General features: G+C 43.1%; 1 protein-coding gene across 1 annotated transcript in view; it reads right to left on the bottom strand.

Moving 5' to 3' along the window:
* The window catches only part of Stx6 (syntaxin 6), a 45,373-nt gene that overhangs the window by 6,019 nt on the left and 12,803 nt on the right, over nt 1–26,551 (bottom strand). Inside the window, exons 2-7 of the mRNA XM_031385210.1 lie at nt 23,797–23,966; nt 20,073–20,167; nt 12,203–12,265; nt 8,211–8,336; nt 6,604–6,710; nt 2,528–2,622 (exon numbers count right to left, since the gene is read on the bottom strand). Coding sequence (XP_031241070.1) covers nt 2,528–2,622; nt 6,604–6,710; nt 8,211–8,336; nt 12,203–12,265; nt 20,073–20,167; nt 23,797–23,966 — 656 coding nt within the window. The remainder of the gene's footprint in view (nt 1–2,527; nt 2,623–6,603; nt 6,711–8,210; nt 8,337–12,202; nt 12,266–20,072; nt 20,168–23,796; nt 23,967–26,551) is intronic.

The following is a 26,551-nucleotide window of genomic DNA, read 5'->3' as shown; positions in this document are numbered from 1 at the left end:
TTTTTAAAATACAAAGGTACTGAGAAGATAACACGATGGGTAAAGTACCTGCTGGTTGAGCATGAGATCCTGAGTTTGGATCCCTGTAGGCAGGTAAAAGCCAGGCATATTGGTTTGTGCACATAACCATAGGGCTGGGTTGGGGGAAGAGACAAGGAGGCAGAGATAGGTGGATCCAGGGGCTTCACACTGGTCAGCCAGGCTAGGCAAAATGATATGGTTCAGACTGATGAGTAACTTAGTCTCCAAAAACTAAAGCTGAAGGCTGGAGAGGGCTCAGCAGTTAAGAGCACTGACTGCTCTTCTAGATAACCCTAGTTCAATTCCTAACACCCACATGGTGGCTTACAACTATGTAACTACAGTTCCAGGAAACCAACATTCCCAATAGACATACATACAGGCAAAACATCAATGTATAGAATAATAAAAGAGTAAATAAATAAATAAGACTAAGAGGCTAGTGAGATGGCTGAGTGGGGAAAAACACTGGCTGCCAAGCCTCATAACGTGAGTTAGATCTCCAGATCCCACATGGTGGGAAGAACTAACTCCCTCAACATACATGTGTACACAAGCATGTGCACAATGAAAGAGAGGGGAGGAGGGTGAGAGAGAGAGAGAGAGAGAGGGAGAGAGAGAGAGAGAGAGAGAGAGAGAGAGAGAGAGAGAGAGAGTAATGACCTCTGGCCTCCACACATGCACACACCTGCAAAAACACATGTACACACATGTACACCACACACACATACATAAAAATTAACAGCAAATACATAAAGTAGAGGACTACAGGTAGGGGAGAACAGAGGAACCAGAAAACAAACTCCAGAGCCTCCTTTCATCGTGGGGAAGACTCCCTGAGTTGGTGCTGCTTCCTGTATAATACATAGCTTCAGAAAGAGAACCCGCTCGAAGTATAAAGGCATTTCACCTAGAGAGAATGGAAAGAACTCCAGATATGCGCTTTCTTTTGGTTTGGAGTTGATGGGTCCTGGTCCTCCAGGCCTTCTCCACCAGCAGTATTTTTGAATATTTACGGAGCACAAACACACTGTTAAGCATCTTTGCGCTGTTTTCCTCCAGTGCTCACCATTCCAAGGTGCTTGCTATAGAAACAGGGCCTCCCCCTGCCTGGTTAAGTACTAAAGACTCTCCCATTGAGGTCTATCTACAGCTCTCAATGTTTTAGTTAGGAAGTGAGGCCAGACACTGTGTAACTGAGCCAGGAGGTCCACTGCCGAGGAGCCCACAGGCATCTATGTTTCAATCCTCCACGTTGCATGCATGCACTTGACATACAGAAACCACCAGGGGAATAAGGAGGCAGGGAATGGGGAGGGTCTTTTGTGAAGGGGGTATCCTATGGCCCAAAGCACTCAAATTATCTCAAGAAATATCTCAGGCCTTCCTTTCACCAGCCAACAACCTCCAGATAAAGAGGAGATACTGGATTTTCACTTGAAATACATCATTTCCTGTCTGTCAGGGGAAGAAATTTGTAGTAATCAAAAAATGTAAATCAGAAAACATCTTCAAGCTGGGCGGTGGTGGCACATGCCTTTAATCCCAGCACTTGGGAGGCAGAGGCAGGCAGATTTCTAAGTTCGAGGCCAGTCTGGTCTACAGAGTGAGTTCCAGGACAGCCAGGGCTACACAGACAAACCCGGTATTGAAAAACCAAAAAGAAAAAAGAAAACATCTTCAATGGTGCACACCTTTAATTCCAGTACTTGGGAGGCAGAAACAGGCAGATTTCTGAATTCTGAATTCAAGGCTAGCCTGGTCTACAGAGTGAGTTCCAGAACAGCCAGGGCTATACAGAGAAACCCTGTCTCAAAAAACAAACAAACAAATAAATAAATAAAAAAGAAAGAAAAAAACCTTCAAATATGGTAACTGACCTGAAACCTTACTTCTTCATCCCCACTCTGGCATGCTTATAAAATCTAGGACAGCATTTTATAAGACATCACAGTCTGAAGAAGTAGGTATTTTCCCAACAATGAAAGGAAGATAGTTTACAGAAAGCAGCAAGTGTTAATAGCAACTGCAACTTTAAGTAAGTTCCCTAGAGCTGGTGAGCAAAAGGGCCTGCTGCAATAAACACACATGCCACGAAAGTGTGTGCATGCATGCATGTATGCATGCACCTGCACGCACACACGCACGCACGCACACACACACACACACACACACACACACACACACACACACGCACACATGTGCGCGCACACACACACAAACACCCCACGGGCTAAAATAAAAATACCAGGAGAAAAATGTTAAGTTCTCTAATGTGGCAAGAAAAATAGAAAAAAGTCAAAACAGGATTTGTGATTGTGGGGAAGCTTCTCCACTGGTGGAACACTCAACAACAAACGTCCGGGCACAAGGCTCTCCCAACGTGTGGTCCACAAGCACAGGCACTGGCTTCTACACACTACTATTCCATTCTCTGACTGGAAAGTAGCACAGACATATATGCCAGAGGCAAGAGAAGGTCACAGACAGAGTCACACATACATACCACTGGTCATGTGAGACACCTTTGCAAGTTTCTTCATCACGTTGTCCAGTCGAGACTGAGTGCTCTCCAACTCGTGAGAGAAGTCATCCAGCATGCTAGAGAGGAGAAGGCGGGTGGTAAGCAGAGCCTTGTATTGCCATGTGTTAAGTAAGGCCTGGGCCTCCATCTCAATAAAGACAAAAAGCATCCTCTGGGACTCAGGATCCACTTTATTACCTCAAATACTTGGAACGACTTATGGTTTGTTTTGTTTTGAAATAAATTTGGGAAATATATGCTTTTAAAAAAACATGTTACATATGCTATAGCTTAGTCAACAACCTTAGCAGGGCCTGGGGTAGTCCCACTATCAGATGCTTGTATTTCTACAGAAGAACCCAGGAGGAATCACAGCTACGGCCGGCTTACTGAGGCTTTTCCATCACACAAGTCTGCTGCAAATTAAACACTTGTTTTTGTAGACTTCAGAACTGCAGACAAGGCAGTGTGCCTCTGACTATACAACACTGCCAGCTCAGGCACATTGCCAGAGAGCCAGGCTTTGTTACGTCTACTTTGAACAAGGTATCTTACACAACTCTTTGAGACTCTTGATACCTGTTAAACAGGGTGACTGTGCCAAACCAATGCCTGTTGAGGGCCTGCGAGAAGCACATAATACACAAAAGTACTTTATGTCAACGTGAGTTTAGGAGTATAATCTAAATCAGACAGATTCTCCTTTAAAGCACTCTGCCTTATTATAATTTCAAAGCCAGAGGCTTGACAACCCTGATGGTGTATGGGGTATGGTGGGGATGCTCGCTTACGTTCTCTCTCTCTCTCTGCTCCCCCTCTCTGTCTCTCTCTTTGTGTATGTATGTGTGTGTGTGTGTGTGTGTGTGTGAGAGAGAGAGAGAGAGAGAGAGAGAGAGAGAGAGAGAGAGAGAGATGATGATGATACATCATCGCTGCAGAAAAGCAGTGTAAAGCAGTGTTTCTCCAAGGAGAACTGGAGAATCAGCTTGGAAGGCCTCTGTTATTTGCTATCCAACATGCTGCTGGAAACAGCACTGAATACTGTGCTTGTGTTCTAGCAACCTTTATTTCATAAATTACTGTACATTCCAGACTTCAGCTTCTGACTAGTACATGATTAGTTTGAGGTTAAAATTAATACACCAATTAGTACCATAGCCTTCCTACAAAGACGTTATTTACTTTGACAGTGTCACTGGCAGCTGTAAACCATTGCTCTGGGTGTGGGCCCACAAAGGACACATGACAGTCCCTCAGTATCTGAGATGACTAAATCCTCATTAAGTTAACTATCACACTCCACACTGACAACTAAGTAAATAAGTCTTTGTTCTATACCTGAGTTTTTAAATTAAAACATGTTTAGTTCATCTCAGATCCTGGCAGCACTTTGGTCCTGTGGCTGGCAGGCATCTCCAGGCCAAGAACTGAAAAACAAGGGCTACTTGTGTGTGCCCGGCATAACTTTTCTTTCTAAAGATAAAACAGGCATGCCAACTGATCCACACCAAGCTTCTGCCCAATAGGGAGACATAGTGGTCACAAATGACACTTTGCATTTTTTGGCCACTGTGTTTTTAAAAGGTTTTAAAATTTGAGCCAGGACCTCAAATGCAGTCCAGGCTGGCTTTGAACTTAAAAGGATGATCCTGACCTGCCAACCCTCCTGCCTCTACCCACCAACTGGCTAATGCATGGCTTGGGACTGTATGCTAGACAAATGCTATACCAACTGGCCTCTGAAATTAATTTTTAGCTATATTTTATCTAGGCTACTATATCTGAAGTAGTCCTTCAATGTGAAATATAAAGATGACTAATAAACTCCCCTGCCCTTTTGCTCCAGACTCCAGCACTCCCTTCCTGCTCACAGCCCATTTTAGTTCATCTGGTCACATTCCATATGGTCAGTAGCCACATGAGGCTGGTGGCTATCCTCCTAGACAGCATACATATCAGTTCAAGGCCCATACTTCTTCCCTTTTATTTTTACCAGCTGGATAAACACCTACTTTAAAAAGCAAAACAGTCCTGCATGGATGTTAAGGTAAACCACGGTGCTCCTCTGTGACCTATGTGCTCCCATCACTTCAGCTTCTTCTGGTCCTTTCTCCTCTTCTGAAGTAGCATGCTTCTATCTTATGATGCAGACTTTTGTCCTCAGACTTGATGGTGCAGAACTATCACATTAGGATTTCGCCCTAGACCATGTGATTCCCACCCCTGCCATCCTACCCATGATATATATAGTTGTGTCACAATTTGCCATCTAAGTACAGGCTAGTCCCAGCTGAGAGGTCTGCGGTAGGAGTCACATGCTTCACGGTTGCTCCCTCTGGCTCAGGGTCAGCTTTCTTTGTCCTATTGAGTCCATCACCTGCTGCCTGCATTCCATAAGCTAAACTGGTAGAGCTCCTATTTCCTGTTTTATGTTCTCCAGAGGTTTATCTCTTTGCAAAACCATCTCTGCTATTGCTGTCTGGCTTTGAAGGGGATGGGGATACTGACTATCTCACTTCAGCATCTTTTAACTAGGTGGATCTCAGGCTGCCTTTCTTTTCAAGCTACCTCACCAACAAAGTAGCTGAAGCCCTTCCACTGTAAATAGAAAATCCCCCTGTGTTACTCTAGATCCTCACCTGGCATAGCCACCTGGTTCCACTCTGATAAATCATCTAAAACCCAGCACCTGCTCACATCATCACGACAAACACTGCCACCCTACCTTTCCTCCATACTGGAAAGGAAAGTCCCACCTCCTCATCACATTGACAGGCCACACCTGCTGTGCTCTGACTTCCACTCCTCCCTCCCCATGGCAAACACTGAAAACCATGTTCTGTGTGACCCCCACCCCCAACTCTCTCAGGTGCTTCCTCCCTCCTACACACACTGCTACACACACCTCTGCAGAGTCACTGGCTCTCTTGGCCCCTGTCTTCTGAATATCCCTCAGGTTTCAGTTGACCCCCTGTCTTGGAAAAGACAGAGTTCTCCAGCTGGCTGAACTGGCCTATCGAAGTGACAGTGGCTCTCTCCCCAATGTCACCATGGCACTGCTTGCCTTCATTTGTACAATATGTGCTGTGCCTGGGAAGCAATAACATTCTGAATGGTAGGCAGAGTCTATCCTGCTTACCCCTATATCCCCAGGGCCTCCAGAAAGCCTGGTGCAGAACACATGCCCAGGAAGAACTGATAATGAGCATATGTAATGGTGAACATGAAAACAGGGGTAGTCTGAAACATCTAGGTAGACACCCCCACTCACCTGGGGAAAAAGTAGAATGGTATATTATACAGCAGCACTCAAGAAAGCTGTTTGTGCATTTCATACTTTAGAGTGTAAGAGACAGGTTCTTCAACAAAAATGATTTTGAAGAGTTATGTTTTGCTTTTCTTTTTTAAGATTTACTTATTTATTTTATGTATGTGAGTACACTATAGTGGTCTTCAGACATACCAGAAGATGATGTCGGATTCCATTGCAGATAGTTGTGAGCTACCTACCATGTGGTTGCTGGGAATTGAACTCAGGACCTCTGGAAGAGCAGCCAGTGATCTTAACCGCTGAGCCATCTCTCCAGCCCATGTTTTGGTTTTTTTATTCCTTTGTTTTGAGAGGGAAGATTGTTTTTGCTAATTATATCAAATTTGACTGTTCTTTTATAAGATAGGACTTATGTTAATGTATTGGGTACTGGGATGGATGACAACTGGGAGTCCTAACACCACCCTCATGCCCACCCTCCTCTTCAGGGCACTGTCTCAGAGGGCACAGCTCTATCTGCTTCCCATTCCTAACTATACCTCAAGAATCTGCTCAGAGAACTAAGTGTGTCTTTTAAAGCGTTTTTAAAGTAACAGTTTTGCCTAAACCACAGCTTTGTGAATTTTATCTGGTAGATTTGCTTCTCTGGGGGAGCAACTCTGTGCAACAAAGTAAAAACTGCAACCATACATTAAGTAGCTTTTCTCTTTAGCAGCCACACAATTCACTGCTAGGCTTTCAGGGTCTCAGTGAGCGCCACTGCAGATAAGGGCATCTCTCTACTCACACTGCCTGCTCCTCCAGCTCCCCTCCGATGCGCTGGGACATGTTCTTCAGCACCCCGATGCTGCCAGAGACCAGCTCCAACTGCTCATCCTGCTGTTCCACAATCAACTGGTGCCAGAGAAACGGAAATAAGCAATTAAAATCCATCTTACCTGGTTCCAAGCCCAGCACTCCAGCAGCTGCTAGTTTCTTTGCCAGCTTGGGACAATTCACATTCAAAAGCAAAGCCCAGAAAGCAAAGCAGCAGACCACTGCCTCTGAGAACACACTGCTCCAAAGCCTGGATTGTCAAGCTACTGCTATCCCCTGCTGACCCAACTTGTGAACAGTCAGCGGGGCTCGAAACCACCAAGAGAGATTTACTCTGCTTGGCTGAGGTCCAATAAGGGACCAGACAATGGCCAAAAGCACATAAGCATGTGACTACCACATCAGGGGTCGGCTAGGACGAGGAAGCCCACTGCCAAGATCAAGGTCTCCGTCCACCACAGACTGTCACAGTGTCAATGAAAGACAGCCTAGCAGATCTCTGGATGTGGGAGGACTGCACAGCGTCCTTTTCTTCTTCAAGGGCAGTAAGTTACCTCAAAGACAACTGTTGGCTGACAAAGAAACACTTTCAATTGTGCTGTGGGTTCCTCACTCTCTACTAAAAACTTTGCTCCATGGTAACATTTTGAGAGCAAACGACTAGTTAGGCCAACACGGTAATACAAAAAGAACAAAGGAACACAAAGCCTACATAAAGGCATAAAACACAGTATTTATGAACCAAAGTTTCAATGGGCAGCTGATTCTCATATCCTGATCCAAAATATCATCGTTAGCTTGCTTTTACTAGCATAGCTATTGGTAAAAATAATAACACAAGCTGGCGTGAGTGGCTCAGCCCTACAATCTCAACACACAGGAAGCTGGGGCAGAATGATTATAAGTTTGAGGCCAGCCTGGACTACATAGCATGACTCTGGCTCAATAAAACCATATCAATAAATACATAAATAAATGAATGCAACAACATGGAGACAATTAAGTCCATTTTCTGTCAATACCTCAACCTTTATCAAAGCAACTGTCTTTATGTAGAATGAAACAAATTAACAACTTTCAATGGACAAAACAAGAACTCAATGTTTCTGAAAGTATCTTTGTTAAAATAAAAGGCGAAACCTACAAATAAGAAGTTGGGGAAAACCTACAAATAAGAAGTTGGGGAAGAGGGAATGTTTTCTTTTTAAAAATCTTTGGCCTTAGCTGGGGCACCGCTGCAATGCTAATCTCCATGAGTTGGAGGCCAGCCAACCAACCAACCACAGCAAGAACCCATCTCAGAACAACAGCAATAAAACCAAAGCCTGCACAAATCCTTGGCCTTGTTGGTTTAGACGTCAGCTCTGTTCTTCCTGAGATCAGATCAAGTGGTTATTTCCAACACCATGCTCACAAGATTTTAAATGGTGTATATAATCATTACACACCTGACAACCCAGCATACAGTAGCTCTGTCTAAGCTGCTTGTCATTAGGTAATAAGCTTGTGGCTAGCGAAGGAGTCAGGGGAGGCACCCTCCCTGCTATCTCCTGTCCTTGACCAGCTGTTCTCAGGTACCTGTTGCTGTGCCTGCTGCTCCTCGATGAAATGGGAGTTGGCTAGCTGCAGCTCCCGATCAAGGCGCCCATATCGATCTGTCACTCCAGCATTCCAATTCTGGCTGCCGCTGTCTCCTAGCAGTGCCTGTGTGAGCAGGGACAACCAGTCAGGAGGAACACCAGGAGCTACTACTGACCAAGTCAAACAGCCCTTGAACCTGGAGCAGACTGTGATATGGGCATGAAGGTTGGTGCCTGGTAGATAGTTTGGGGAACACCGGGAAGGTACATTCAAGACCTCCAGATGAGTCTCACAAATGGATGCTACTCCTAAGGAGAGTGGCTGGGGAAGGATGAGAGGGAGCAGTGGAGAGCAGGGTTAGGGTAGACTGGCTAAGGTTTGTTTAAGTGTATGCCAAAGGCCCATGAGGTAAAGGCCACTTTAGTCACTTGCTAGCTTCTTTGAAGTGTTCAAGGCAGATGGGATAAGCTGGCTGATAGCTTTTCCCTGGTATAGCTCCAAAAAAAAAAAAAAAAAAAAAAAAAAAAAAAAAAAAAAAAGAACAAGAGAGGGGGAGGTAAGTAAGAACAATGAAAACAACAAAATAAACCCAGACAAGAAAACAAGAAAAACACAAAAATCAGAACTTAAATTCAATTCAAAGTTTAAGTTTCTAGGTGACAGCTGCCCATCTTTTAAGGATTATATTTTAACAATTAGAAAGGAGTCTCCATTTTATTTGTTTTACTTATGCATTAGTGTGTTGTCTGCATGTGGGTTTGTGTATGTGAATGAAGGCAATGGATTAGGGTTACAGGTAGCTGTGAGCGCCTGTTAGGGTTGCTGAAAGCTGAATTCAGGTCTCCATCCTCTGGAAGAGCAGCAAGCACTTGTAACTGCAGAGCTATCTCCAGCTTGAAAAAGAGTTTCTTTCACAAAAAGAACCAGGCATGGTGGCTCATAGTTGTAATCCCAGCACTCAGAAAGCTAGGCAGGAAGATTTTTATTTTTAGTCTGAGGACAACCTGGGCTACATAGGCCAGCCAAGCTACATGAATAGTAAAACCTTGTCTCAAAGCAAAAACAATCTCCTCTCCCAAACCATGCTGTCAGGAGTAGTGGCGCATGCCTTTAATCCTTGCGCTTGGGAAGCAGAGGCAGGTGGATCTCTGTGAGTTCAAGACCAACCTGATCTCTATAGAGAGTTCAGGACAGCCAGGGCTGTGTAGAGAGACTCTGTCTCAAACACACAAACAAACAAATTTGAAACATACTAAAGATTCCTTAAATGTCAGCATCAATTTCATTCATGTGTTTAGGTTTGAGATAGAATTTCACTATCCATCCCAGGCCGGAGCTAAGTTTACATTATATGGACCCAGACTGACCCTAAGGTATGAGCAAACCACCTGGCTACATTAAAATTCAAACATAACCATGCCATTTTCAAGGAGCCTGAAGTTCCATAAAAAGATAGTAAGTAATTAAGAATCCTTAGCAGACCCCTGACAACACAGTGATGTCAGAAGAGGAATAGAAGGTGCTATGGATCCAGCAGCCAGGAACAGGTGAATTGGAGGGTTGGTGCAGTGTTGAGAAAACCTGGCTAGAAGCTAAGGTTTGTATAAATGTCTGCCAAAGGCCATGTGGTAAATCCTAGCCTGTGGTACTCCTATGAGGTAATGGAGTCTTTTAGAAGTGTAGCTAATATGCATAAATCAATGCATTGATGAACCCTCACTGGAGAAGTGTCTTCTTGCAGCAGATGGTAATTAACAGAGAGACTCACAACTGGACAATGTGCAGAGCCAAAGACTTAGAGCATTTAGTTCTAACTGGATGTCTGAATCACACCCCTCCACTTAAGGCACAGGGATGTACGTGCAAAAGAATGTGGAAACACTGTAAGCCAGAGATGGTGGATGACTCCAAGGAAACACATTCTCTAGACACAACAGGGATGATGCTCATATGAACTCACAGGGTCTATGACAACATGGACAAGGCTTGCACAGGTTCAAGCCAGACAAAATCCCAGCATGGAGAAGAGGAAGTGGGCACAACGCCTCATGCCCAAACAAACAGCTAATGGCCACTGAATGATGCTGGCTGAATGAAAATTAGTTCAAAGAGTGACACTAGGCATTATGAGTCACACTCCAGGGCAGGCCTCACGCTCAGGAGTAGTATACCAACATAAGATGGTTTTGTGTGCACTTGCTTGTGCTTGCTTTTTTGGTTTGGGTTTTTGTTTGTTAAAGATGTATTTATTTTTTATATATAAAGCATATACCATTCCACCTGCATGTATGCCTGCAGGCCAGAAGAGGGCACCATATCTCACTACAGATGGTTGTAACCCACCATGTGGTTGCTGGGAATTGATCTCAGGACCTCTGGAAGAGCAGCCAGTGCTCTTAACTGTGGGGAGCCACAGCTGCCACCCTACATACATATATACTGAACACCTGGTCTCTGGTCAGAGCAGAGAGCACTGATAGTCAAGCCATTAGTTGGAGAAGCTGAATGCCTCCAGTTTGTGACGCAAGCTGGCATGAATTCCCGCAGCCTATTATGCTTTGCCACGTAGCTGATGCTGATTGGGACCAGGGAAAGTATTTAACCTGTGAAGGCTGGGGGTTGAGTGTGGTGTCGTCGACTACTAAGATTAGAGAGATACTAGATAAGATTAGAGATATTATTAAGAAGAAGTAAAATAAGGGTTCCTGAATAAAATCTGCTTGGAGAAGGGCTCATGTTTGCCTCCTTATGTCCGCTGGACAGAAAGGCGGCTTACACTTAACATCTGAGCCATCTCTTCAGCCCAGCTTTTTTGTTTTTGTTTTTTTAAGAGAGAAGGAGAGAAGACACGCAGAGCCCGCCCAAAGCAGGAGCCACTGTGATGTAGAGTAGAAGAGAAAGAGAAGTGTAATGCTTTGAGCACTGCAAGAGAAATGGAACTGAGGTGGAGGGAAACAGCCTGATGTGTAGCCTGCCCTGCCACAGGAGGCCATGCTGACAACCCGGCCCGTGCTGAGAGTAGGAGAGCTGGCTCTATCCCTTGTCAGTTGCAGCTTTGTGGAAGCGTGGGTACAGGAAAATTGGTGGACTGACTAGCTCAGCTACCACCCAGGCCCATATCCGGGGCTTTGAATTGGCCCATCCTAACATTTACCCATCTATGAGCTGCTGGAGCTTATAAAGGGGACAGTCCTACAGATCCAAAGCTGCAGATCTTCATGACACTGGGCAACAACAGAATACCTGAGGAGTCCCAGTGAGGATCCAGCATTGATAGCAGAAGCCAGAGGCCTCAAATCAGACTCATTGTAATGAACATTTGCTGGTAAATAAGTGTGGACAAAAGGGTATACAATGAGATATTTATTTGGGGAAGGGGTGTGTTTGTTTGTTTTTAATTTCCTTTTTCCAGGGGAGGTTACAAGGACAGAGGGAAGATACAAAGAGACAGGAGATGAGTGGGATCAGGATGCATGATGTGAAATTCATAAAGGATCAATAAAACATTTTAAAAATAGGTATACTTGGAGAAAAAAATGAGAGAGAAAGAATGAAATGGAGTGGGTAAGGAGAGGGGAATCTGAGAAAAGCTGGGAAGGGAAAACAATATGAACAAAGTATATTGTATAAAAAGAATTTTTTTTTTTAAGTGGAATTAATAAGTTGTGTCCTGCTGTCATGGAGCCTTGCCACATGCTGGAAAGCATAGGGGCTAACCAATCACAGAGTGAAACCTCCCACCCTGAGCCAAAATAGACTCCTTTTCTCTTCTCTACAAGCTGATTAGCTCAGGATTTTGTTACAGTAGCAAGTAATAACAGGAACTAACAGAAAAGACTTCCACAATACCTACCCTCTCTCCCCTCCCCCACCCATGTATACAGGTCTTGATCTCCATCACATAAGCCAGGGATGGTCAGCAAGTCCCAATTTCAAGTATCTAGCCAGGCATTTCTTTAGTGGACACTTATACTCTGATATGTTCTCACCTGTCTATTTTTCCTTTCAGCCAGTGCCTGCACAGACGAAGCTGACATCTGATCCTTCATGTCCTGATGAGACAAACAAGAGAGAGAAGCTGTAAGGAAGGCATGGGCAGAACACACAATTGACTGGCTATCTTTAAGCAAATGACAACCTTCTTTGGTTTTTATTTTCAGTTTCAAACAGAAAAGAAAGAGTAAAGGCTTTCCCTTAAAAACAGGCAATGAAGATGCTACATTTAACCAAAGAGAGAAAAGCAAGGAGCAGTCAGGACCCGGGCTCCTAACTTCCTCAACCGCAGGAGCTGGCATCATCAGTTCTCAGCTGAGGGGACCTAGGCCCAGAATGACTTTCTCAAAGTCATACAACCAATAAATGACAACAGGAGAGTAAAAGCCAAACGCCTGTGCTCAAGGACTAGCACCCTCTAAATCACATGTAAAACCTGTTCTTCTTCTTCTTCTTCCTTCTTCTTCTCTTCTTCCTCTTCCTTCTTTTTCTTTTTTAGTTTTTTGAGACAGCTATTCTTTTTAAAGTACATTTACGATTAAACTCTTTCATGTTCAGTTCTTCTGAGCTGCATCCATTCACAGGACAGACTATTTCTAACATCAATGAATTTCTAAAATATTATCAAAAATAATGTATAGAAAAAAATCAGTGGCTATGTTAGATAATATATTTATTTAAGCAAAATTAATTAAATATGAGCCATTTAAATTCTTACTATAATGAAGTTAATTCTTAAGTATGATGGGAAACACTAAAGAAAGATCTAAAGCAAGTATGTTGGAATTGCAATACAGTTTCTTTTTATAAAAGAAAAAAGCTAAGATACTTGAAATTCTCTGTTGGCAAGTAGACTTATTTTTATAGATACAAATATTAAGGTATTCAACTTTTGTTGTTTTAAAGAAAGGTCTCACTCTGTAGCCCTGACTGGCATGGAACTCACTATGTAGACCTGGCTAATCTTGAAATCACAGGTCTGCCTGCCTCTGTTTCCCTGAGCTGTGGACAGGCACCTTGCTTATCAGGAGATTGCTTTCTGAAAGCAGAGCAGACATCAATGATCAAGCATGCAAAGGCTCACTAGCCTACCAGCGATCAAAGTGCAGCTAGACACATTTTGCCATTTGGACTGACTTCAAGACTTAGCAATACTTCTTAGATAACTGGCTAAGTTGGACAGTTTGCTGAACTTCTATTTCTTCCATACATTTGCAATAGTATTTCATGGGACCATTGTGGTGATTAACAGTGACCACTGAAATGGACACTATATTTATGTATGCAGCCATTGAAAAAGATTATAAAAAAAAAAAAAAAAAGCCAGGTGGTGGTGGCGCACGCCTCTGATCCCAGCACTTGGGAGGCAGAAGCAGGAGGATTTCTGAGTTCAAGGCCAGCCTGGTCTACAGAGTAAATTCTAGGACAGCCAAAGGCCTGTGCTCAAGGGTAAGTTCCAGGACAGCTGTGTTGCTAAACAATTTTAAACATCTTGAAACCCTGTCTCAAGAAACCAAAAAAAAAAAAAGATTATTAAAATTTGCTTCTGTCCAACATAGTAGCCATACCAGTTATAGTTGATCACTTCAAACAAGGTCAGTACATTATTTTAATTAACTAAAATTTAAATTCAATTACTGGTAATTTTTTTTAAGCATGCTCAGAAAAAACTGGGTTTCTAAATCTACTTTTCAATTGAAAGTTTTATAAAGTTTAAATGATGGTTATTTTCAATAAAAACTTCACACTTGAACTGAAAATTTAAGAGTTTTTAGTATAACAAGTTAAAAAACTTTAATATTTCTTACATTGGCTATAGGTTCAAATGATAACCTTTTGAGTATATTAAATTAAATAAAGTATATTAAACTCACTTATTTCTTTTTTAAATGTGGCTACTAGACATAAGTGGTTCATACTGTATTTCAACTGGACAGAGTCAACTACATCTATCTGTACTACACACATGTATGTTGCTATTTGTTTTGAGACAGTTTTCACTATGTAGCAGGCTGGTCTAGAATTCATGATTCTCATGCTTCACCTCCAAAGTGCTAAGGCACCAGATCCAAGTCACAATACACTTTCCTCCCTTTTTCTTTACTCTCCTTCCTTCTCTCTGATGGGTCTGAGGATTTAACCTAAGGCATCATGCATGCTAGGCACACTCTGCAATAAACTTCAAGGAAAATGTACAGGATACCATATCATTTCTTAATAAGAGTTTATGTTCTAATACTCAGAAAACAAGCAGAAAATAATTATTGTTTTTAAAAAATCTCTATCTATCTCTTTCTATCTATAAATTTACTTATGTATTTAATGTGTATGGATGTCTTTTTCTGTATGTATGTCTATGCACCCTGTGAGTGCCTGGTGCCTGTAGAAGCCAGAAGGTGTTAGATCCCATGGAACAGGAGTTCCAGGCAGTTGTGAGTCACCATGAGGGAGAGGGAAAGCTGAGCTCCTACCCTCTGGAATAGCAGCCAGCACTCTAAACCACTAAGCCATTTCTCCAGCTCCAGAAAGTTATTATTTCTAGAAAGCAAATTTCAGACTGGAAGGGCATTTTCACCTTCCAAACAGAATTGTTCACATTTCAGAAACAGCAAGCACAGAGTATTCTTAACGTGTAAACATATACTTGATTAACAACAAGGCTCCAGCTATGCATCAAGGGGAAACTACAACACAGTGCTGAATCAGGGATTATTCTGAGTACAGGTTTTTTCTCCTCTTGTAAAAAAACTACTCTTTTCTTTAATAAAAATGCAATAGATGAATGAAATATGTTTTTTAATCTTAGATTCTTCAAGTTTTTATTTGATGAGGGAGGGAGGAAGGGAGTGTGTATGTGTGTGTGTGTGTGTGTGTGTGTGTGTGTGTATGTATGTGTGTGTTTAGGGTGTGGGGGCGCTGTGGGGGTGTGTTTGTGTATGTATGTCTTCAGGGTGTGGGGCACTGTATGTGTATGTGTTCAGGGTGTGGGGGTGTGTATATGTGTGTGTGTGGTATGTGTATGTATGTGTGTGTGTGGTGGATACGTGCTCTCAGCAGCTGTATGATGTGCATATTATACATGCTCACTCCTGCAGTGAAGCACAACTTTCATGTGTGGATGACATTTTATCTATGTAGGTTAGTCACCAGATACTGCATAGGAGATCACCTTCACACTGGGATATGGAATTTTAAGCTGTGTTGCTAAACAGTTTTAAACATCTTGTAACAATCCATCATGCCAAAAACAAAATTACTCATCCTCCTTCTAACACTTGAAGCTTAGGATCAGCAGTTAGTCCCAATAAAACATGATCCATCTGCTAAAAGAACAACAAATGTCCTGGTTATTTACGCTCCTGCTTTCACATCAACTGTTTCCAAGTTGAATGAATGTGGTACTGTGGGTCCCAACGCTTCCCACTCAGGGGCCTCAGGTCCTAGGGTTATCTGTATACCCCTGCTTATCTTAGCCTTGTCGACTAACCAAAGTCACTTCTGCTCTAACTGATGGCAAACGTTCCTAGGGTGAAACATTGCGGACTGTTGGGTACAGGGTGCAGTGTAGTTCTGATTTTCCTTTCAAAGTTAAAACCAGAGAACGTTAACAGGGCTGTTCCACTGACATGAAGGAGGCACACAAGGCTGACTGACTTGTGACAGAATCTATCAAGGTCAGAGCTTAGCCTACATCTCAGTTTCTGACCTCCCAGAATATGCTGCAAAGCAAAATGTACTGAATCGCTGGAGTAATCCAAAGTCACTTGAGGGATATCCCCAAAACAAGCCTTTCCACTGTGATGGCTCTATTGAATAGATGACTCCACAATGTAAAAAGAATTAGCTGGATATAGATGTAGGTCATTGCTAGAGTGCTTACCCTGTGTGCATGAGGACCTGGGTATCTGCAGCAGTGTGCCAAAGGAAAAGGATGCGGGGAAGAGACTATTTTATATAATAACTAAGATTTATTTTTTCAGATAAAAATTACCAGGCAATGGTGGCACACACCTTTAATCCCAGCACTTGGGAGGCAGAGGCAGGCGGATTTTTGAGTGCAAGGCCAGCCTGGTCTACAGAGTGAGTTCTAGGACAGCCAGGGCTACACAGAAAAACCCTGTCTCGAAAACAAAAAACAAAGCAAAAAAAAAAAATTACCAAGAAAACTTAATAAAATTGGACAACCTTGGAAGATGCCTAGCAACTCTTTAAAAAGGGAAGAATAGAAATTCATGGCCAATGAATCTTAATCAGGAGGTCACTTGGGAGAAGAGCTTTGCTGAAGCTCAGGGTGAATATCTAGCGTGCACAAGTACCTTACATACAAATCCTACAGGAGAAGGGTTTGCCTCTTCAAGAAAAGACAAAAGGTTTTATTTATCACTGACTGCTCTGACTATCAAAGTGACTCAATCAAATTAGAATATGATCATTTAAGAATAAAGTAGAAGGCCACATGTGGTGGCTCACACCTTTAATCCCAACACTTGGGAGGCAGAAGCAGATGGATCTGAGTTCAAGGCTAGCCAGGTCTATATAGTGAGTTCCAGGACAGGGAGGGGTCTGTAATGAGACCCTGCCTCAAACAAACAAACAAACAAACAAAAAACAAAAAAAAATATAGGGTAATAACTTTCCTAAACCAGTACAACTCCCCAAGCTTTCTCAAGGCTCACCCTTACTCTCACTGATTAGCGTTAACTCTCACTCTCACCAAAGCAGTGTCTTTTGGGGCAGATGGAGGCCATTACAGGAAGCCACAGCTGGTCAAAATACAGAGAACAACTGACCGTGGGGTGCCCAGGCCCAGTCAAGACATCTGCAACACAAACCCTACCCCAAAGGTTCAGGGAACATCATGGAAGAAAGGGCGGAAAGACTGTAAGAGCCAGGGGACCAGGATGTCAGATATGAGATCCTGTCTTTGGTAAATAACAGGGAAATGAGCTTATGAAATTTTAGCAATAAGGTATCTAAACAGGACCTGCACAATGACAACACCAGCTGACATCGTGGTGTGGATGGGGACATGTCACAGGCTCCACTCCTAGGTGAAGATCTACAGGTTATGACTAGCTACTGAGAAGGAGAGCCAGTCTTCTCTGGCCACGAGCCCTGTGATGGCCTATCCACTCCCGGTAGGTCAGGCCTAAACAACTATACACACAAACAACACTAAGTGGAAACAGCAGGTTGCACTTATAATATTCATATGTGTGCACATATATAAGTATATGTGCATCTATGTATGTATGTGCATCTATGTATGTATGTGTATATATATGTGTGTGTATATAATTTGTGTGTATATGTGTAACAGTAATAATGAATAAAGAAGAGGTCACAAATCTGAGAGCAAGTAGGGGGACAAAGGAGTTGAAGCTGGAAGAAAGAAGGGTGGAAATGATGCAAATACAGCATTAATAAGTGACAATCTGAAGGAAAGGTAGGCCACTAATAAACGAAAGGTCAGTAACCAATGCTAGCTAAGCCTGTGATCCCAAAGTCCTCCTGTAAACTCTGCCTTGTCCCACTTTCCAAATCTGCTACTCCCTGCCCTTTCTCCACAGTTTCTACCAAGAGCCTGCAGTCTCTTCAGCTGAACACACTGAGGTCAATTCATGCACCGTTTTGTTTTTTTAATCAAGGTCACTCTGCTACTATTTCCTTCTTCTCTGTAAGACTTTCAATTAAAGTTATTAAAACCAAGCCAGCAAAAGCCCAGGTTTAATTACTCTATCTGTGGCAAATACTAACAGTTTCCCAAAGGTGGGGGAGGGGAATAAAGTAAAACAACAAAGCTAGTAAATCCACCAAGCAGTCAGTTGAGAGCACAGCTGGGTGTGGGTTAGGTCTCATGCTCTGTACGGACAGCAAGCTTGTACTGTTATGATTTAAAATAATTCTAAGGTGTACCTTCAACAGATTTCCAAATATTAAGAAATGAACTTCAAAGCCAGGCAGTGGTGGCGCATGCCTTTAATCCTAGCACTTGGGAGGCAGAGGCAGGAGGATTTCTGAGTTCGAGGCCAGCCTGGACTACAAAGTGAGCTCCAGGACAGCCAGGGCTACACAGAGAAACCCTGTCTCGAAAAACCAAAACAAGAAAAAAAAGAAATGAACTTCAGCCAGGCAGTGGTGGCTCACAACTTTAATCCCAGCAGTCAGAAGGCAGAGGCAGGCAGATCTCTGTGATTTTGAGGCCAGCTTGGTCTACAGAGGGAATTCTAGGACAGTCAGGGCTACACAGAGAGACCTTGTCTAGAAAAAAAACAAAGGGGAAAAAAAAACAAGAAAAAAAAGAAATGAACTTCAGGATCTACTTCCAGTCATAATTTAAATTTGAATTCCAATTCTCAAAACTCACAAGTACCACCTTACAGAAAGAATAAATGCCTTGATTAAAGACTATATACACTTTACAGTGAGGCACCATGAAGTATCAGCATCACAGTAAAACAGTAGCATCCTTCAGAAAAACCATTACAGCAAAAGGAAGGGAGCGGAGAGCTGAGGGACAGAGTGTGGGACAGCAGAAGCAAGGAGGGAAGAAACGGACTGTGTTTAATACGGAACTGAGGGCTGGGGCCAGCTCAGCACTCCTGGTACTGTTCCATGCAGCACACATGCTGGTAGGCTCAGATAGCCAGACGTGGTAGTTCACACCTGCAAAGGTAGTGCTTGGGAGGCTGAGACAAGTGGATCCCCATGAGTCTCAGCCCAGGGTGCGCTATAGAGTGAGAACGTATCTGAATGACTAAATAGATTGAGGGAAGTACACACAAAAGATGTCACCTAGCAATTTTTACAACTGCCCAGAAAGTCAGAATGTTGAATTCAAGCACTCATTGTCTCCAGGGGGTACCCAAAGTCGAAAGGTTTCTGCTCTATTACATGTGAGCTTATATATAAACAATTTAGTTATAAGTACAAAGGCCAACCACTGAGTGAAACAAAAAATAAGAATAAAGTTCAATGCTAATCTACCATTTGCGATCATTTCAGAGAGGAAATCGCATAATGGAAGTCTTTGGCAAACACTGAGCAAGGTTCCTGCCATATGTCAGCACTGGTCTGATCCCAACTCTTTCTCTTCAAGGGAGCTGCTTTCGAGTGCATATGCTAATGGCAGCTGCTTCCCTTACATCTAGTTATGCCTATCAAACGGCTTAGCCGAACACTTTCAAAGTATAAAATACATCTGAATGACCCAGGAGTTTTACCTAAACTATATTTTCTTTCTTCTCCCTTACTAGTGGGTAGTACTCTTATGTTCACTCACCAGCTTGTTTTTTACATGCCACCCTTGGCTTGCCTGCTCTGGGTAACTCCTGGGAGGCTGTCAAGCCCTTGCATGGCAGTGGTAATAGTGTGGTGGGAGTTCTAGAAGCAACTCAGATGGTAGGGAAGGCCACCAGCCAAACCCAGGAGGAGCACTCTAACAATGCCCACAATTACCAGTCAATCAGGAAACCAAATGGCTCCTACAAGAGACTTTGCTTTTGTCCAGAAATAGTAGTTCACATTAAGAAATATTTAAAAAAAAAAAAAGAAAAGAAAAAGAAAAAGAGATAATTCAAAAAAAAAAAAAAAAAGAAGTATTTTTTTGTCTTGTTTTGTTTTGTTTTGGTAAAATCTCTATTTTAAGGAAGTTAGAGACATAGGCTAGTGGATCACTGTTAGAGTAACCTTCCAGCCAGCATTTAGTCAAATTAGATCCCCCAATCACAGACACTGAATATGAGACACTGGCATTGAGTTCCTGGAAAGGCTGTTTTAGAGTCAACCTGCTAGCTGTGACTGGGGAGGGCTCTGACCAGTGTGTCTACCTCTTGCACAGACAACACAGCAAGGCTTGCTCCTTACCCTGACAATTTGCCGAGTACTTGTGATGAAGGCTTTTCTTATGCTCAATTCAGTTGCATCCAGGTTGAATTTTCTAGGATTTGCTTCAACTATGCGTAGCCAACAAATTAAGGAAAACAATAGCACCTTATAGGCCACAGGGCACTGAAACACAAAACATGAAATAACCCAAAGCCCCTGAAAACACGCATCTTCCCAGAACACCCCTAAACCTCCTCCCCAACCACAGCTATGAGAAGGTCCCTTTGCCCCAAGACAGAGATGACCTGGCTGGGCACAATGGAGCACACCTGTAATCCCAGCACATGGGAGGAGGGAAGGTCTTCCAGGCTAACCTGTATCTCAGGCTGGGAATTTAGCTGGACTGAAATCATAGGAGAAGGTGGGAAGGGTTGAAAAGAGCTATGGGGCTCACCATAAATTCATGGCTAACTGACCACGGGTCAGCTAAGATCTTCCTGGTGTTCGTCAGCATGTGAGTCTATCCTTTTGGGATTCCTGATTAGTTGACACAGGGAACCCAGTGTCCTGGAACTCACTATGTAGCATGGCTTTCAACTTGTAGTGATAACCTGCCTTAGCCTCCAAAGTGCTAGAATCATAGAGTCACCACAAACAGCTTTTGCAAACTTTAATTTATCATTCCAAAACTCTTCCTTATGCCAATGTGGTAGCCTCCTTCCTCAACCTAAAGAGAGCAAGCCTTCTTCAGAGAAGCTGCCTTTGAGCCCCAGCCTTGGCTCAAAATCCTGTGTTCTCTCTCATAGCCCATACATTATCTTCATTATTATTATTACGACCTGTTCTCAACCCTAATTTCACGAGGCCTGGTAGCTACAGTCTCCTTTGACCTAACCTTAAAAACCAAAAAAACAATCAGTAGACAGAACACTCAAGAAACAATTATGGAATGAATGATGAAGACCAAAACATTTGTCCTTTATCTCATGATTTCTTTGAGACAAGGGCAGACTATGCAATCAAGGCTAGCCTAGACTTCACTGCATAGCCCTAAGCCCAGGCTGGCACTTAACTCTTGATTCTCCTGTCTCATCCATCTGAGTGCTAGGTGGGCACCACCATGCCTGGACCTAACACTTTTCTTCTTTCTCGTGGTTTTTGAATTGTATTTGTACAGTCTTTTGAAACTGTGGTTAGCATTCAAAGCAGTAGCTTCTCTGTGCCCTCCATACAGCTGTGCCATTCTACTCCACTCTTGTTGGTCCCCACTGCCCTCTCCTGCTCTCTTGCCTCACAATTTACATGCCCTGATCTGTCTCAGAGGAAACAATATCCTCTTGAAATTGCTTTTGATCCTATCCCCTCACATTTTATTTAACTTATATAACAGTATAAGAAGTACCATAATGATGAAGAAAAAGTACTGTGGTGGTCTATAGAACAGAAATTAAACACTACATATCAAGTGCCTATACGGCCATACTGCCCAGTGAGTGAAGCTTGTAGAAGCTGGTTTCCTTGATGCATTATTTCAAAGAAAAACACAAACCAGAATTCAGACAGTGAACCAGCATACCATCTAACTAAAGTTTTGGTTACAGACTTTCCGGCTGAGAAAAGAAAGCTGCACAACTCAGCACCAACAGATCTCAAGTTCATCAGTCAGATCTGTGGGCTTTCCCCAAGTATCAACTGCATAAATTAGCATAATGGGTCTGCTTTCACCAAACATGTTTCATGATGCAGGTAGCTCTTCAATGGATAGTGGCATTTTAAAATCACTTCGTAAGTGATTTTGTAAGACTTTGAAGAGATTTTCTTTTGAGCTCTTAACTAGCAGGCTGTCCCACTGGCCTGTATACACTGCTATGCAGCATGACTGCTAGTATAGTGCATACACTCATGCCTGTGTTTCTATAGGGCCTGGTCCTCGCATGCTAGGATCAAGGGCTATATTACCAAAGAGCATCCCAGCCCAACTGCTAATCCTTTATAGTCAATTACTCTGGGCAGACCCACTTTAAGCTCTCGATCCATGTAACTCTCTTGGCATTCCTAAGTTGGGCATTCTCTTTATCCTAGGGTTCTTTTGAAGAGGAAATTAAAGCACAGGGAAGCTTACTAATGTGGCCAAAGCCAGAGTCACTGCTGTAATACTGTATCAAATATATATTTTAATTCCATCTCTGACACAGAGATCCTAAGGCCCTTGGAGTCTCCAGATTCTTTATGCTACTAGATGACTGGTGACTTCTACACAATTCCTCTGATCACCAAACAAACCAACTCTATGACTGGTGATAGGAAATTCCAGCCACCAATACCCCTGGGTTGAGAAAGGGACTAAAGGTTGAGCTAATCACCAATAGCTAATGACCTAACCAATAATGTTTCTGTGATGAAACTTTCATAATCCTGAGGTGGACAGGGTTCCTGTGGAGCACCACATGAAAGCTGGAAACCACACAATGCTCTTCTGCCTACCTTCCCCTGGGCATCTCTTCCACACACAGCGTTAGCATTGTGTCTAAGCTCTGTCCCACAGTTACCTGGTAAGAGCCAGGTGTGCCTGACTCACAATAAAAAGGAGCTGTTTCACTCCTCCTTGCTCTCTCTTTCTATTGCCTTCCCTTCTCCCTCTCTCCTTATTCCCTTCCCTCCTCTCTCTACAAGCTCATGGCTGGCATCTACTCCTCTACTCCTCTCTTCTCTTCTCTTCTCCTCTCTTCTCTTCTCCTCTCCTCTCCTCCTTCTTCCTCCTCCTTCTCTCTCTCTCTCTCTTTCTTTCTCTTTCTCTCTCTCTCTCTCTGCCTCTACTATCCTCTTAACTCCCCTCCCCATGCCCTGAATAAACTATATTCTATACTATATCATCGTTGTGTGGCTGGTCCCTCAGGGGGAAGGGATGCCTCAGCATGGGCCCCCTGGGGCATCCCCTACCTCCATAACTGACTACACCTCCGTAGGACATATTCCCCCCCTTTATGTTTTTATAAACATATCACACAGACTTTATAATACATGAGCAATTAACCATTTCCCTGAACTCTACAAGCTGCTCTTGAAAAAATTAAACAAACAGGAAGTGAGTTTGAAGGAAGGGTTAGTTGCACCTGGCATCTGATATGGGGGCTGTGAGCGCTACAGGATCCCATACTATCTCCAGGTACATAGTCTCAAAACCACAGGACACTCAGCTGGTGTCTGCTGGAGAACTGTTTGGTGTGTGAGAAAAAAATCCCTCACAGATATCAGAAGTATTAATATTTTACTGTGTGAGAGGAAATGTTTACTTTCACTTCTACAATGGTGGAATGAGAAACAGAACACCAGCAGACTGACTTCAGGGTCCAAAGTTATGATCACTGCCCTGTACAGCCTAGATTAATTCAGGACTGGCAGGGAAGGACAGGACTGTCCTCCCAGAGATCACTGGGCAATGACCAACAAAAGCCAGATCAATCACTATAAAAAAGCCAGCCTAGCCAGACAGTGGTGGTGCACTCCTTTAATCCCAGCACCTGGGAGGCAGAGGCAGGTGGATTTCTGAGTTGGAGGCCAGCCTGGTCTACAGAGTGAGTTCCAGGACAGCCAGGGCTATACAGAGAAACCCTGCCCTCAAAAAACAAAAGCAAAAAACAAAAACAAAAAACAAACAAACAAAAAGCCAGCCTCTCATTTATGACTCAAGACATCTGGATAAAACCTTGTCTCTTGCCCATGTTCCCAAGTCCCTATAGCCCCAGACAATGGAGAAGGATATTGATGGTTTCATCGAGGTCCTCCAGATCCCACTCTATGCTGCGGAGGTTGTTCCTCAGCTCGTTGGTGGTCCAGTCGATTTCTTCCCTTGTTGCTGCAGAGGGGCCCTGAAGGAGCTCCGTCCATCTCTGAAACAATCCTTGGGCAGTGTTGACTGCTTTCTGTACCTCTCTGTAGTCAAGGGAAAAGAGAGGTCACACTTGACTCACTGATGAATAAAATCAGGACTTGAAGCAACATCACTACACACATCCTCACAGCATCTTCATATGCATCCTCACAGCATCACCACACCATCCTCATAGCATCATCACACCATCCTCACAGCATCTTCATATGCATCCTCACAGCATCACCACACCATCCTCACAGCATCACCACACCATCCTCACAGCATCATCACACACCATCCTCACAGCATCATCACACCATCCTCACAGCATCACCACACCATCCTCACAGCATCACCACACCATCCTCATAGCACCAGCACATTACCACCCTCACCACTCTCACAACCCTCACAACCCCAACAGACAAAACAAACACACAGAGTGGGTATTATGTTCCCAGCAGATGCAGAACAAACTGGTCATTATTTAAGCAACTTTAACATCAAGTTTGTTTGAGGAAGACAGTTCTGGGTTTTTCTAAACAGACAATACTAAAGTAAAACAAAGAAGCAATCCTATAAATTAACTAGAGGGTCCTTCACATTCCTGTAGCTTTCTTTTGGTATGATAGTCAATTCTTTCTTGGGAGGAATGGAGGGCTACCCTCCATGGCTCGTGCTTTATAGATTTAAAGTTTTTAATCTGAGACACTTTAAACCCAAAATCTCACTGGAGTATTTTAAACACTTCATCTAAGTATCTGCCTCCCTAGATTAAGCAACAGTTTAACAGACTGATGTATGTCCTATCTACAGTGTGGGCCTAGGCCCAGAGACATGACCATGCAGCATGCTTTCACAGCAGATGTAGTTAAAAGGGTCTACAAATCTTCATTATTACTTGGCTTAAATCCCACTGAAACTACTGTATCAAAAGATCAGTACACATGTGTGCTTGTGTGCACATGTGTGCACATGTATGGATATGCATGCCTAGGCCAGACAACATCCTCGGGTGCTGTTCCTTAGCACCTAGCCACCTTGTTTATTGAAGCTGTCTTCCTCATTGGCCTAGAGCTCATTAACAAAGCTGGGCTGGCTAGGGAGCAATGCACACATATCTCCCTCTCTCCACCTAACCTTGAAAGCAAGCTAAAAACAAAGTGGTTGCTGGAGATCTAACTGAGGTTCTCATGCTCGCACAGCATAGCACAGTGCACCTTCACCAAACGAACTGTCTCTACAGCCTGTCCAGTATCCTAACTTTGGTAATTCTATACCTGAGAATGCATGTCATTATGCAGAAGCAGACAATAAAAGGGGTGAATTTCATTATAACTAAAGTATAACCTTAAAAGAAAAAGAAAATCCATGCATGGTGGTACAGGCTTTTAATCCCAACACTTGGGAAGGCAGAGAGGTAGAACTCTGTAAGTTCGAGGTCAGCCTAGTCTATAAGGTGAGTTTCAGGACAGCAAGGGCTGCATGAAGAGACCCTGGCTCAACAACAAACAAACAACAATCAAAACAAACAACAACAAAAATAAACAAAAAATAAATGAAGAAATGTCTATTTGAGGGGCAAAATTTTATAAAATTAATAACTCTTACTGTTTAGTCAAGACTCTGTGTAAAAGCATATGACCAACTTTTTATTCTGAGTTTCAAGTGAAACTCCAAGTTCAAATCACTGTGATACAGCAAGGTACAATGATCACCCACTATGCCACTATTCATCAGTGCAAACAGTGAGAGGCAAAAATGTAATACTGTCTCGAAGAGAGTCTGAGTAACAAACCGATCCTCCTGTGGCCCATCTTAAGAGCCCCTGTGGTCCCAGACCCGACTCTCAGGCCTGCATGGTCTCAGGGCTAGAAAGATGGCTCCAGAGTCCAGAGTTGAGAGAGGGTTTGCTGCTCCCTCAGAGGATCTGAGATTGGTTCCTAACACCAACATTTGGACCAAAGATCACACTCTCTTCTGACTTCTGCATGCTCCTAAGTACCTGGGGTATACATTCAGCAAACACACACACACACACACACACACACACACACACACACACAAATCAAAATAAGAATGAGTGAGAACGGGGTGGGGGCTGATTGCATAGTTTTTTTGTTGTTATTTTGTTTTTTTAATTTATTATATGTAAGTACACTGTAGCTGTCTTCAGATGCACCAGACGAGGGCGTCAGACCTCATTATGGGTGGTTGTGAGCCACCATGTGGTTGCTGGGATTTGCATTCATGACCTTCCGAAGAGCAGTTGGTGCTCTTCCCCGCTGAGCCATCTCACCAGCCCTCAGATTGCATAGTTTTTAAAAAGCTCTCTGCATGACTGAATATGGAGTGGACTCTGGTGGCACTAAGTCCCTAAGTAAGCAACAACTACAGCATGTCCCAAAGAAGCATGAATCAGAAAAATGCGATAGTGTGATCTCAGAGTAATGCCCAACACCCCGCAGACCTAACCAGGTCTTGGTTTATTCCACTCTAAAGACCTTAGTTTTTAAATCAGGACTCATCTTTAATTTTCATTGTAGAGGACAAACATAAGAAAGGTAAACAACCATTACTTCATGTTTCCAAGGCAGGTTTTTTGTTGTTGTTTTGTCTTGTTTTTTTTTTTTGTTGTTGTTTT

This window comes from Mastomys coucha, unplaced genomic scaffold, assembly GCF_008632895.1.
Source record: "Mastomys coucha isolate ucsf_1 unplaced genomic scaffold, UCSF_Mcou_1 pScaffold1, whole genome shotgun sequence".
NCBI classification, from domain to species: domain Eukaryota; kingdom Metazoa; phylum Chordata; class Mammalia; order Rodentia; family Muridae; genus Mastomys; species Mastomys coucha.
This window is presented reverse-complemented; position numbering and strand designations above follow the sequence as displayed.